We start from the raw sequence: 15,775 nt of genomic DNA, 5'->3' as shown, positions 1-15,775 counted from the left end.
ATTTATATCATTCCCACACTCCAACTACAAGGGTTTCTCGAAACTACGATGCTGAATATTTGGTTAAAACATTAGAAGCAAATGTATGGTTGGTTTCAAAAAGTGACAATTTAAGGCCGAAGACTACCTGCCCAAGTGGAAATTTGTGAATACATTTTTGTCGAAAGAAAGAGAAGTTTACACGTGCACAAGTGAGCAATGTATATTATATACTTCTAATTGCAGTCTGTGAATCTTACAGTCAATAAATAAAACTTACTGTCTTTAATAATGAAAGAAAAGAAGAATCGCAGTTCACGCTCATGCCATGTAGCTTGCCACCGCAAATTCAAAATTTATAATCGATTTTTTTTTTATACCAAAGGCAATAATTTGAGATATGTTGCTGCTTCCAATCTATAGTAGGAATTAAAATCTACTAAAATTCACAACTTTTTGTGATTAGTTGTTAACGTATAATGCTCTTTCTTAAACTTCCATAGGGAGAGAACATATACAACTCAAATAAGCATGGAGAGATGTATGCTTGGAATAACCCGGAGAGATAGAAAAAGAAATACATGGATCAGGAAGATGACAGGAGTGACCGATATCATGTCGAAAATAAAAGGATTCACGTGTCAGGGAGCTGGTCACATTGCAAGAAGAACTGACGACAGGTGGACAAAAGCAATCTTTGACGGGATCCTAAGGGAACAAAAACGATCCAGAAAACGTTGTAATACATTATGGTGTGACCAAATTAAGAAGCAGTGTGGAGTAACGTGGAAACGGACTGCCGAAAATGGATAGTGTGAAAAAGAATTGGAGAGAACTTCATCCAGAAGTGGGTCGACAAATTATATATATATATATATATATATATATATATATATACGTGTGTGTGTGTGTGTGTGCGTGTGTGTTTGTGCACGAATGTTTTGCCCCACCCCCAACCATATGGGCCAAGGTTACGCTTATGCATCCATGTGTCTAGTGGAGCTCGAGTAAAGCACCATGACGGCCAAGCACACTGCTTGCAGACTACGTACACCCTTCATGACGACCATGTTTCCCAACATTAGTGGCATTTTTCGACAAGATAATGCACCATGTCACAAGACCAGGAGTGTGATAGAGTGGTTCGAGGAACACAGGGGCGAGTTCCAAGTGATGTGTCGGCCCCCAACCCGCCGTATCTGAACCCAATCGAACACATCTGGGATGTGATTGAACGTGACGTCAGAGCGCATCGCCCCCTTCCCGGAATTCACGGGAATTAGGTGACCTGTGTGTACACATGTGGTGGCAACTCTCTTCAACAACCTGCAAGGGTCATTGCGTCCATGTCAAGCCGCGTCACCGTTGTTATCCGTGCCAAAGGTGGACATAGTGACAATTAGGTAGGTAGTCATAATGTTCTGGCTGATGTATGCGTATATTTTAACTCGTATATTTTGTCTCGACTCGAATTTCGATACGTCTCGACTCGAATTCGAGTCGAGTCGAGACAGAAACTATCGAGTCGAGACAAACATATTTTTCGAGTCGAGACACGAGTCGAGACAACATTTTCTCGAGTCGAGTCGAGAAAGGCTTAAATCTCGACTCGACTCGACTCGTGCACATCCCTAACAGTTACTAAGATACGAGATAGACACACCTGAAACAGATGATTGTTTGTGATTCACTAAAACTGAAAAATGTAAACAAATCATTATCTATGATTGGTCGAACGCTTGCCCACGATGTTTAGCTTTTTTATTTTATACAAGTTGGTTTTCCTTACAGTTATCCAATGACTATTTTCTTACAGTTAGACATGATACAGAAAATCTTAGGGTAATGATGGCAACGTTGCACAACATTGTTTTGCGCAATTTCCAATTTTGTTGCCTGTTTATTAAGGCCTTATCTGTGTCAACAGATAAGGAAGTGAAAGTTTGCGTAATTTCAAAACACCGAGAAGAAAAGATATAAAGTTTGGATGGTAAGGTTTAGTACACGAAAATGTTAACACTGTTTTTTACACTATAAGAGTTACAATATCTTGACATGAATCTTATAAGTCCTGAAACAGCTTCAGATAGTCTTTTTAAGATGAAATACATCCAAAAACTGACCAAAAGTGGACTTCATTTGTTTGTGCACTGAACACGCCATATTTTCGGAAACTTATTGTAAATATAACTGAATTTAATATATTCCAGTATTAAGAGAAATAACAGTACTGGTACACACATCCTTATAAGAAAAAAGATAATGAATTTTAAATTTTTTATCATAAAATGCTTTGCAAATCGTATCTGAACAGCAGTGGCGGTTCGTGCTTTGAATTTTAGGTGGTGCGCACAATGGATGACCTCTCCTTTTTCATTATTATTATTATTATTATTATTATTATTATCAATAATAATAATAATAATAATACTAATAATAATAATAATAATAATAATAATAATAATAATAATAATAATAATAATAGTACAAATCAGGGGCGGATCCAGGACGACCTCTATGGAGGGCAGTGGGTTGTAATACTGCTACTTATAGCTACTTATAAAAGCTCCAAACTCTGGAATGGGTTTTATTTATATATAAAATAAAAGTTTCCTCTTCTCTGGGGGACTCCTCCCTGGCTCCGCCACTGGTATAAAAAATAATAGCGATTTCTTCATGACATGCTTCAAGCATGCAATGGAGAAGCTCATTTTGTATAATTTTTGACGTACTCTTGAAAATTGTTGTGCTTTCTAAATGACTCTTGAGAGCGTTGTCAAGTTCTGCACCGAAATTAATTAACCTACGAAATACGCCTCGATTTGAAGAAAAGTCTGTTTTTCATCATGTCCTCTTGAAGCCAATTCGAAGGTGCCATGAAACCAAATGCAATTGATGATTATATTGAGCACGTACCTGTTTTGCGTCACTTTTTGATTGTGATTCTCAATGGACCGCCTATAACCAGCATTTAGTTGAGCAGCAATATTCACACTTCCCAACACAGTGAGATTAGAACGTATCTTATAAGAGGTGACGAATTTTCATGTGTATTTATTTATTGGTTTATTTTGTCGTGCAGATGCTGGATATCCGCACCTTTTTTTACTCCATGCATCTTCCCCCACCCCAAACAACAAACAGGGAAAACAAAACAAAGCTTTTTGAATTTCACATTCACATAACCACTTATGCTGTTCGTACAAGTTGAGATTAAACTTCCTTGTAAATGTTCGTTTCTGACTTCTAATTACTTGCGTTATATTGAGAGTCGGAATCGGTCCTCCGATGTCTTTCACAAGTAGGTTTGCTTCTGAAGTTCTTTTCGAAAACGGCTAATTCAACAGAGACGTTACAAAATTAATTGCTAGAATAGTTCACGTATATCAGGGACAGACACGTAATCATGCAATTACAGCAACAATATTCCAATGAACAACAAAGACCGGCAAATATACACACACACTAACATACAACACTACAAAGTCCGCTACCTGCTTTAAAATCTCACCCCTTCCCCAATTAACGCTCTTTTTCTAAAAATTGCCCTCAATTTTCTCATTCACCCATACACACATGAAAAGGAAAACATTGTATCAATGCTGCTAAATTTCTACTCCTTCAGATACGAGTGTATTAAATATCGACACCCTCAATTTGTCTTCACTCTTCACGGGGTCGCCTTGAGTATCTCCTTAGCTTCCTTGATCTTTGGCAATCTCGCATTTAGGCAAGGCGCAAGTGTTTCTCTCTCTCTCTCTCTCTCTGTAGCGACTTGGTTACGGTACGCAACATTGTCACAAAGAACAGACTATTCCCCTTCAGGCGAGAACCGTGTCAACCAATACTACAGGGGAAGGGACGGTGGAGAAGTTCCAGTTCCAAAGCGTTATGTTTTGGAAAGGCTGTTTTTGTTTGTTAGATTTGTTTGCAAAAGATCTGCAAACATATGGAGCCTTATGAGGCAGTGCACGGCGTGATAACCCCCTCTTACTGCGCAACCCCGCAGTGGCCCAGAAGCTGTTAAACTGGGGAGTTTGGCAAACTCTCAAGCAGAAAGCAACTAGCAAGCCCCGTTTCAAACGCACTTGTTTAAAAAGAGATGATGTTGACAATAAAACGAAAAGTTATTTAGCACAAATAAAAATTGAAAATATTGGAAGGAGGTTTGTACAAACATGCAGACATTAAGAGAAACCGCCGCCGCTGAACAGTTAAACTAATTGACAGTGAGCAAGTTCTGTAACTGCAAGAAAATATCAAACCTGCTACTAAATTCATTTAATCAAATATTACTTTAGAAATATTTAACAATCAAAGTTACATCTAATTTTACAGTTCAATGTACTTTCGCGTACTATTCGCACCATAGTAAACTCGTGTTTGGATTGTCTGTTTGCGGTCTGTTGGTGCAGAGTATTTATTATTATCGTTACTTTGAAGAAGGTATTCAAAATATTGAAACAAGGAATTTTGAATACGTGTGAACTGAGCCCGGACAAGTAGCTACACGCGTGTGTTAAGCAGTAACAATCGAAACACAGCTGTTGTACAGCTAAACGCAATTCTAGACAAGTAAACCGAAACTTACGAACGTATATGTCTATTAGCTGAACCTGCGCTCTCTACACAGTGCATCATTCACATATGAGTATGAATCTCCTTGTCATTCCTCACAACATCTGTACATGTTCCTCTACAGACATAAATGAAAGAAGTCTTGATAAAAATTAGCATGGGGTACCATAAAAGGGAGATTTATTTTCGATTAAGTTTTCAACATCTCGCACCGTTTACAATATTTGAGCCTCTTCGTGGTGTGATCACGTTTTCTCTCTTCTTGCACGCAGTATGTAATAAGCAAATACATTACACCAACTATTAATTATGATGTCAGTAACATATGGTTGGCAAAACACTGCAAACAATACAGATTCATCTTAGACTGGAGAAATGGTTATCCTTCGTTTTTCATTATCATGTGGCCATGAAATGAACTCCTAAAAGATATATTGCTACTGTATACAACAATGTAGTGTTGAAATGCATAACTCGTAGGATATGATGCTTTTTTTTAAAAAAATCAACACTTCATGTGTATCCTTAAAAAATGTAATAAAGAAATAACGGACATGTTTTTTTCTAAATATTCAATTAAAACTTGACAATCTACATAAAATTTGGAATCGATCAGTGAAAACGGCACGTTTCTAGCATTTGTAGTTTTCGAGATCTCATTGTCGAAAGGATTGGAGACAAACATCTAAACTTTTCTTTGAAGACAAACATATAAACCTAGCATTTTAATATACAGACTAGCTGAACCTGCGCTCTCTACACAGCGCATCATTCAGATATGAGCATGAATCTCCTTGTTATTCCTTACATCTGTACATGTTCCTTTACAGACACAAGGTGTCTTGATAAAAATTTGCAAGAGATACCAAAAAGGGGAGATTTTTTTTATTACTTTTTCAATATCTCGCACCGTTTGAAAGATTTGAGCCTACTTCCGGTTGGAGTTTTTAATTTATGTATGATCAGTGTTTTCTTTCTTCTTGCATGTAGTATGTAATAAGCAAATACATTACGCACACGATTATTTATGTCAGTGATATATGGTTTCATTGGACAAAACACTCCAAACAATAAAGATTCAACTTAGAGTGGAGAAATAGTTACCCTTCGTTTTTCATTATCATTTGGCCTTGAAACAAACACCTGAGAGGTATGCAGCCCCGTATACAATTATGTGCTGTTGGAATGTATAATGTGTAGGATATGATGCTTTAGTTTTTTCTAGTTTCAACACTTCCAGTGTATCCGTAAAAAAATTAATAAACTAATAATGGCCATGTTTTTTTTAAATATCCAATTAAAACTAGACAGTCTACACAAAATTTGCAATCGATCAGTAAAAACGTCATCTTTCTAGAGCCTGTAGTATCCGAGATCTCATTGTCGAAAGGATTGGCCACAAACATATAAACGTCCACAAACGTTTAGTTTTAAAGAACTCCGAAGATAGCAGCACAATTCATTTGCAATGATTTTGGAAAGGCTTATTAAAATGCAAAGGCTTTGAACAATAATTTTTTAAAAAAACATAAACTTTATGAAAAAGATTTATTTAAATAATTTATTTAAAGTACACACAATTTAAAACATTTGTTTTTCTTAAACGTGAAATCACAAATAACCGTAAATTAAAGATTTGAAATCCAAAGTTATAGGTTGGACCTCAGGCGCTTTTGTTGCTATTGTAGCATTTTAATAGATAGACTAGCTGATCCTGCGCTCTCTACACAGCGCATCATCCGCATATGAGCATAAATCTCATTCTCATTCCTCACAACATATGTACACGTCCCTTTACAGACACAAGTGAAAGACGTCTTGATTTTAAAAAATCGGCAAGGGATATCATAAAGGGGAGATTTTTACGATTATTTTTTCCCAATATCTCGCACCGTTCGCAAGATTTGAGCCTACTTCCGGTTGGAGTTTCTAATTCATGTATGACCAGTGTTTTCTTTCTTCTTGCATGCAGTATGTAATAAGCAAGTACATTACATACACAATTATTTATAATGTCAGTTATATATGGTGTTCATTGGGCAAAACACACCAAAAATAAAGATTTATCTTAAGACTCGAGAAATAGTTATCCTACCTTTTTCACTATTATTTGGCCATGGAACAAACGCCTGAGACATACACAACCCCAATATACAACATTGTGGTGTTGGAATGTATAACGCATAGGATATAATGCTTTAGTTTTTTTTAATTTCAACGCTTCCAGCGTACCCTAAAAAAATGTAATAAAGAAATAATGGCCATGTTTTTTTAATATTCAATTAGAACTGGACAATCTACGCAAAATTTCCAATCGAACAGTGAAAACGTAATCTTTCTAGAGCCTGTAGTTTCCGAGATCTCATTGTCGAAAGGATTGACCACAAACATATAAACATAGTTTAAAAGAACTCGGGAGATGGAAGCACAATTCACATGCATTGATTTTAGAGAAGGCTTATTAAAATACAAAGGCTTTGAACAATAATTTTATATCATAAACTTTATGAAAAAGATATAGTTAACTAATTTAAAGTACAAATACTTAAAATGTTCGTCTCTGTTAAACGTGAAATCACACATAACCGTAAATGAAAGATTTGAAAGCCAAAGTTATAGGCTGGAGCTCAAGCGCTTTTAATTGCTATTGTAGCATTTTAATAGATAGATGATGATTTTCTTATGCTAAGCCATTATTGTGGGAAATCAATAAACATTTCCGATTGTTCGTGTTTCTCGTTTATTCGTAACATTTTGTCCGGTGATTAGCGTACAGACTCCTATAAAGTCGGACAAATTTGGTTTCTGACAATGCCAACTATTATCTAGTTCATATTAAACAAATAGAGAATTACGTATATCTGAATTGCATCTTACGTTCATAGAGTTACAATTTGATTTGACCCATTTCCCTCGTAATATGAGTAGACCTATTTCAGAAAATAATTCAATCGGAAGGAAGCAATACAAACAAGGAACAACAACCAACACAAATGCTTCGTAATGCAGATGATTACTGTGTTATTATTCTGGAAAAAGCAAATTGACCATAAATGGCGGGATTTCAAGGCTACCAGTGAAGATGATTTTCCCTCCAAACGTGCTGCCCTCTGTTTCCAAGGACGATTCTCCAATGACTGAAAGTGTGAGTGTGTGAGAGGAGATTATGCATGGGACGTAGTGAGAACGAAGACAGAATATGCATTGGCGAATCATACAGTGGCAGAAGTTCCTAATTGCGAGTGAGGTGCCGGGAAATCTCGTAAAAGTGCTTTAATGTGATTCGTTTTTGTTTTCGTAGATGTCAACTGTACGAACCATAGTTGTGACAATAGACAGTGAACAGTGTACTCGTTTATTGAGTTATCAATGTCTCGTGTGCTTGTTATTGTTGTGTTTATAACTCTTACAGTGTCCGTAGTTTCTACGATTGAATTACATCCTCGATTTAAAAGACAAGGTACGTTAATAACATTACATGTAGTATATGTGTTATTGTTAGGATGTCAACGTTAGGAGAAGACAATATTCTTGTTTAGTGTAGACAATTAAATAGAATCTACTAATTAACAATGTATTCTTTTGTATATACTATACACTAGGAATGCAATCGATGTACCCGATTACAATGAAATGAGCTGAGCGAGCTTAAACTACGTAATCATTCCTGGCCATTATGCAATAATAAATGCCATTTTTAATTGTTGACAAAAATATCGCGTGAAAACTTTTTCCCCATGTTAAGTCTATGCAAGCGTTTTTCGGTGATTATTCCTCGATGGTACATCGGATTTTTGATTTCGACCTATGTTGTCACTCAGCAGGACATACTCTATCAGCGTGCTAAGTTTTCTTGAGATCGGCCAAACGGTCTAGGAGGAAGCGTTTTTCGGTCATTATTCCTCGATGGTACATCGGATTTTTGATTTCGACCTATGTTGTCACTCAGCACGACATACTCTATCAGCGTGCTAAGTTTGGTTGAGATCGGCCAAACGGTCTAGGAGGAAGCGTTTTTCGGTCATTATTCCTCGATGGTACATCGGATTTTTGATTTCCACTTATGTTGTCACTCAGCACGACATACTCTATCAGCGTGCTAAGTTTGGTTGAGATCGGCCAAACGGTCTAGGAGGAGTTCGCGGACAACCAAACGGCTAACCCGAGTATAAGAGCTTCGCTTCGCTCAGCTCAATAAACTCTTCTAGCAGAAGCAACCAGGGTACACCTACGAGAAGGGAACATGAAGTGCAGACCTCCCCAAAACTTCCTAACTCAACATACATTTGTACACTTTCTTAATAAAAGTATAGTTGTTTAACAGGGAAATGATTGATGTAGCATGAAAATTTGATCTTACACTTCATGTGTACTGTTTCTCTTATAAAAACAGTCTAGTTCTATCATTTCTTTCTGAAAATATAGGTGGAAGTATTTTTGCAATTACTTATAGTCTTTTTTGGGTGCAGAATAAGACCTGTTTAGTACTACGTAGTAGGGATGGCCACAAAGTTCCGGTTCCGGTTCCTGCGGAACCGGTTCTTGAAGATCCGGTTTTAGGAACCGGTTCCGGAACCAGTTCCAGACCTGGATCCAAAAACCCGGTTCCAAACCTGGATCCAAAAGTCGGTTCCGGAATCCGAAAAAAGGATCTTTGGAACCGCCAGACCTTGATCCGAAAAACCGGAACCGGATCTGTTCAGAGCCGAAAACCGGTTTCCGGTTCTGGCCATCCCTACTACATATAGAAGTAGTGCCTTGTAGTATTGGAGCCCCCCCCCCAACGAAAAGGTCTGAGTGCGCTCATGGGGGCAACAAATTACACATTTTATATACGTATGTATATTTATACTATGAAAATTCATTCTGATCGATTTTCACTGACTCCACATGAGAATAACGCATCTTAGCCTGCCATTCTATTTAACTCAATATGATCTGTCGGTATGATATAGTTTATTTTACCGTAATGTTAATATTAAAGATTAAAAGTTTATTCATAATCTGGAGCTATAACCCATTTAATGACATTGTGTATTGTCATTTTGCTCGGAAGTTGAAGATCTAGAAATTGCCTAAAAAGGACCTATAAAAAGACCTAAAAAAAAAAGAACCTAAAAACTGGAAAATAGGAGAGAAAACTAAGATCCAACTTAATTAGAATTACATATTTAATGAATATAACTGAAGAAATACAAGCTTCTGGTAGGTTAACGGTCTGGTAGGTTAATGGTCTCCCACAAACTGAAGTACTAACTAAAATAAGAAAACTTTCCAACCCTCACTCCCCCTTGCAGGAGGACATTGTTACGCCTCTTTATCTGACTTGTGATTGTTGCAGATCTGGTCTTATCAGTCCAGTCGTTGAAGAATGTCTTGTCATAGGAATTTTCTGTAGTAGAGAAAAGATGTTTAAGAGGTGGTGGCGATTGGAGTTAATGGCCAGTAAAATTGTCGAAAGATGAAGTGAAAAAAAAAAAACGTTAAGACATAAAAAGCTTTAAAAAAGACCAATAAAGAAAAAACGCCGAAAAAGGCAAAAAAGGACAAATAAAATCCACCATTTTCTGGCCTACAATGACTCAAAATGAACATATATTATGTTAAGCCTCGTCTTCGGGCACTCGTGAAAAAGAGGAGTTTTCTTCAACTTCCGGGCCTTAGTTATGAGAATCTTAATTAGGATATATACTTCAGCTACAACTTCATCTTAATGAGGGGTGGTGTGTTTATCGAACAGAATCAATTTTTAGGTTTCCAAAGATTAATGATGGATCTAATCAGGGGGCGGGAGACCTAGGTCCCCCCGTCTTTTTGAGTAACAAAAATAATTTAAGCTATTATTTATATATTTTTGAAAGTTTATAGTAAATTCATGATATACACTGAGAAAAAAAAATGTAGGTGGCATACTTAAAAACGTAGGTTACATTCGTAATTCCTGTAGTTTCTGGACTTAACGTACAACCGTATATAACATCCTGCAGCAAACGTATAGCTGAAAAAGTATGTATTATACGTACTGTCTGCACAAGTGCAATGACGTCATTCGTGTGACGTTATCTGCAGTAACAAGTATATACGGAGGTAATATCTAGCTTTGTGACGTCAGGGTCGTATGTAGCATGTGGGTTAATAATGACGACATACACTGACTATCAGGACGGAGCATGATTTCAAGAAGTATGCAATATACGTTCTGTACGTATGTTTCTTGCGTTCAACCCCGAGACAGCATCTATATTGTACTTGTGCCCCATACGTACGACTAGATACAGTATACGTATTGTACGTATGTATTATACAGATTTTCCTTATGTCGCACACAGCTTGTCCAGATACAGCATACAGAATATCCGTATGCACCATACAGAGTGCATATATGTAGCTTACAGACTGTCTGCATGCAGCATATAGATTATACGTATGTCGCGTACAGGTTGGCCATATGTAATGTATAGATTGGATGTATATAGCTAATAGGTTGTCCATATGAAATATACAGATTTTACCTGTATCGAATACGTATTGCCTTCTTGTAATGTATGGATCGGACATATGCAGGATCTAGAGTGTACGTATAGTGCACCATTATTAAAGTGCTGCAACATACTGCAAAGTGCATGATACATTCTTACTGTAATGTTGTCAAATATTGTTTTACTCTGTATGAAAACAAAAATAGCTTAAAATATGGTTGATCTCCTTTGTGCCAATAATAATAAAATTAACAATACTACACTTTTCAAATCTTAGTTTGGAGCAGTGAAACTGTCCAAAGAAATGTATTTACCTGCAGGGTGTCCTATAAGTTTGGGCTTCCTGCTAATTCGTTGGAAAGCTACTGCAAAGTCAAGTGTTGAAAAGTGACACAAGCGTTAATTTTAAAATTATGGGCACAAAGCAGGGGCGAATCCAGGACGGACTTCTGGGGGGGGGCAGTCGGCGGTAATACTGCTACTTTTAAGAGCTCCAAACTTGTTATGGATGGGTTTATTTATATATAAAATAAGAAAGTTTCCTCTTGTGGGGGGGGGGCGATCGCCCCGATCGCCCCCCTCTGGATCCGCCCCTGGCACAAAGGAGGTTAACCATATATTAAACTATTTTCGTTTCCATACAGAGTAAATCAATATGTGATATATTACTGTAAGAATTTATCATATGGTTTGCAGTTAGTTAGTTGCAGCACCTCAATAATAATGCAAAATGCACAGCCTTATACAATCCTATATTCAAACTCAAACAAGATTTACGTACAATCATTTATTAAGCTGTTATCATCCATTGCTTGTACGATATAAAGATTATTTTACCTCATTCTTTTCCTTAATAGTATCTTCTACTAAAGTGCAGTTGTTACCACAAGAGGCCTGAATAGAATTTTCCAGAAATAACTTCTCTGTACATTTTAATTAACAGTTTTTTTTTTTTTTTTTTTTTAAATGTCGCAATAATTAAAAGTGTGGTGTCAGCCGGAAACGCATTCGCTTACAATATTATTCCTACTCAGTACTCGCCATTAAAAATGAAACACCAAGAAGGAGACTGGGTAGATGCGCCAAAGTTCCCAGGCCGATACCTAATAGTAAGTGCAGAATACTCTTAAACGTTCGCTGTATTCGCTGTGTGACAACGTGGTGACAGCGGAGGCGTTGTGCAGCCATCGACTAAACATATTTATTCTTCCCTGCTATAGACATTCTGCAAATTTGGACTTTCCTGGATGCATCCTTCTTAGTGCAACATTTTAAGGAAAGAGCAATTTAACAGTCTCATACATTGCTTAAAGAAAGAGCAATGATTCTCAGAATTACTCGGAAGATATATATACACAATAATTTAAAACGGTTATTTCAAACTTTGCAATTCAAAGCACGAAAAGAACTATAGATAAAGGAACACTGATTTTAGCCAAATAGTAATTAGTAAACTCAATCACACTCAGTACCATTAGTTGCTTGGTGTTATCCGTAAGTCAGAGATCACGGTATCTCATTTCGTATAGATTTTTGCATTTGTTTAATGCTAAAAATGTATTTTATCGCTAATTGAACCCAGTACCATATATATACCGACAGGACGTACCTTAGTCACAAGGTGACATGAGTGAAACACTAAACTATTCGATTGACACCTGCGGCCTTGTCAACACTAGAGAAAGTTACAAAGTGATTAAGTAAATACGGAACATAGTTCATACAAAGTATAGCGATGTATGAAGTCTCCGTTTCATACGACTTGGATAAAGGATACATCTGAAATAGCAACAAAGAAATATATAATGATTTCTCTGGATAATTTGGATTAGTCCAGAATTCGAACACACACACGCTGGTAAGTCCAACATTTTTTTTTTTTTAACTTCTTTCTTCGGATTCCCAATAAAGTTGACTACTGAAAAGCTGAGTTATAGATTCTGTATTAAAACAACACCTTCGCTAGACATGTTCAGTATACACATTGTCTTACATACAGAACAATACATTAGTTATTAATGCATGTCTGAAATAATAGTGCTTCGTATAGAATTTTACTTCATCCAATCGCAATAGCACAAAGATAAAAAATATTGCTAGGGATAATGTTCTTATTACAGAGAAAAAGAATTAAAATGACTTAACATTAACAATCATTTTCTTTAAACAGAGATAATATTTTATTATAATTTATGGAAGAAAGAAATAATTTGTAGTACAGTATCTTTATTAGGGTTATATATTCGTACAAAATAATGTAAGTACAACTGAGTCTGTCTTCAGAAAGGGCGTACTTTTAGCCACAACCTACACTGCTTCTTTTGACTGTCTTTCAAGCAGAATCCTGGTTTGATGCACGAAATACCTGCAACAAAAATCAGAAAATATTTAAAATGTTATATTCAGTGTGCTTAATTTGGTTGTACTTAACAATACAAAGTATCTTAACATTTTTGAGATTAAATGAACAAAATCTGTTAGGTCAGGTATGGACTTTTGGGTTGCACGTAGAAAAACTATGAAGTGTTTATTGATGCTGAACAACAACTCAAAATGTATTACCATTCAAAAGTAAGTGGGTACCTCAATGGTGTTCGGGCTACCATGGGGTACCTAATGTCTGTATTTTTTAGATATATGAAAATATATGTCTCTAAAATGTAAGGAACTGACATCTGTTTACCGAAAACCTCAACTCGGTAAGCCTTATGGATATCGAGATATGGGAAAATAAAGAGCGACACTACAGAACTGTGGAGTTTGCGTACTAGATGGTGCAGTTTCGGAAACGTAATTACGAGGGCTTACAACAACCTCAAAAGTTGTTTCAATTAAATACACTACACACACGCCCTGATGGGGGTTTTCGGGTACCATGATATTCCCAGAACTCTCATTTCTAAATATTCTAAAATATGTCTTAATAACGTTTTAAAGAACGTTAGAGGTGTGTGTTTACTGAAACCGCAAGTCGGTACGCCTAACAGTTACCGAAATATGGTGAAATAAAAAGCGACACCATAGGTACGTGGAGCTTGCATATTAGACAGTACAATTTAGAAAATTAATTAAAATATGACTATCAAGATATTGTCAAATAAAGGGAGGATCCATATAGTTATGGGGTTTTCGTGTTAGGTGGTAAAATTTCCGAAACCGGTCATGTAAAGTTAATAAGCATCAGTAGCAATTTCATCTTAAAATAATTAGGTATTTCCATGGAGTTTAAGAACATCATGGGGTCTACCAAGATTAAATTTTAAAAGTTTTGTAAAATATATTTTGACATTTGTAAAGAGTATTAGAAATATGTATTTACCTAAAAGTTCCAGCTAGTACATCTAGCAGCTAGAGAGACACCATACAATAAAAGCGTATTAGATCTTGAAATTTCAGAAAACAATTATTGATCCTAACAAAAGTTAAATAAGATGGTACTTATATGGGTTAAGTGAGAACCTCAGACTCGTCAGTACAATTTCGATCGAAAGATTAATTCAGCTCTAAATTTTCTTTGGACAATTCCAAGCGTTCATCGGGCTCTGAAATAAAGTGAACATTTTTTGTCAATATCTAATATAGCAAGCGAGATATAAGGAATTATGTATTTTATGACGTCGTAAAAATAGAGACCCACATGGATTTGTACTTTTGAGTATTTGCTGTAAGAAGAAGAAATTTCAGAAAACAACCGTATATACCTTAATAGACAATTAAATGGGCGGGGGCACAGTGGCTTAGTGGTAGAGTGCTTACCTCTGGTGTATTGGGTTCTTGGTTCGATCCACGGCCAAGTCAGTTTGTAGTGGACATCGTATTCGTGGGTTTTCTCGGGGTACTCTCCTCCCACCTTTGCATTCCATCAATTCTGTCAACAACATTCACTTGCTTTAATCATAATCTCCCTGAGACTAAAATGCATAATCGTGGGTCGCTACACTGAAATATTTCCTTTTATTTAATTTTAAAATTAAATAGGGAGTTAAGTATGATCGTATTTCTATGGGTTAAGTGAATACTCCAATAGTTTCTGCAAAAAAAAAAAAAAAGATTAGTTAAATACCCTACCACTAAGCTACTGTGTCCCCGCCCACTGAATTGTCTATTAAGGTATATACAGTAGTTTTCTGAATTTTTTTCTTTTAGGAAAGACCCAAAAGTACAAATCCATAAAGATCTCTATTTTCACGTCATAAAATATATAATTCCTTATATCTTATTTACTATCTTAGATATTGACAGCGAATTTTCATTCTTTTGCACAGCTCGATGAACCCTTGGAATTGCCTGAAGAAAACCTAGGACTGAACTAATCTTTCGATCGAAATTGTACTGAGGTACTGATTTAACCCATAGAAGTACCATCTTATTTAATTTTGTTGCGACCAATAATTGTTTCCGAAATTTCAAGCTTTTATTTCACAGTGTTTCTCCAGATGTTAGATGTACTAGCTGGAAGTTTTGGGTAAATACATATTTCAAATACTGTTTACAAATGTCAGATTATATTTTCAAAAGCTTTTAAAATTTAATTTTGGTAGACTCCATGATGTTCTAACACCCCATGAAGATATCTAATTACTTTAAGATGAAATTGCTACTGGTGTTTATTAACTTTCCATGACCGATTTCGGAAATTTTAGCATCTAACACGAAAACCCCTTAACTGTGTTGGTCCTCCCTTTATTTGACAACATCTTGATAGCCGTTAGTCATATTTTAATTCAATTTCCGAATTG

General features: G+C 36.1%; 2 protein-coding genes across 3 annotated transcripts in view; one reads left to right on the top strand and one right to left on the bottom strand.

Moving 5' to 3' along the window:
* Positions 1–15,775, bottom strand: part of LOC145668131 (uncharacterized) — a 298,659-nt gene that overhangs the window by 245,326 nt on the left and 37,558 nt on the right. The window lies entirely within an intron of this gene.
* Positions 7,707–15,775, top strand: part of LOC145668132 (proclotting enzyme-like) — a 111,048-nt gene continuing 102,979 nt past the window's right edge. The window contains exon 1 of the mRNA XM_081735697.1: positions 7,707–8,017. Coding sequence (XP_081591823.1) covers positions 7,927–8,017 — 91 coding nt within the window. The 5' untranslated portion in view covers positions 7,707–7,926. The remainder of the gene's footprint in view (positions 8,018–15,775) is intronic.

This window comes from Thermobia domestica, chromosome 13, assembly GCF_964235325.1.
Source record: "Thermobia domestica chromosome 13, izTheDome1.hap1.1, whole genome shotgun sequence".
NCBI classification, from domain to species: domain Eukaryota; kingdom Metazoa; phylum Arthropoda; class Insecta; order Zygentoma; family Lepismatidae; genus Thermobia; species Thermobia domestica.
This window is presented reverse-complemented; position numbering and strand designations above follow the sequence as displayed.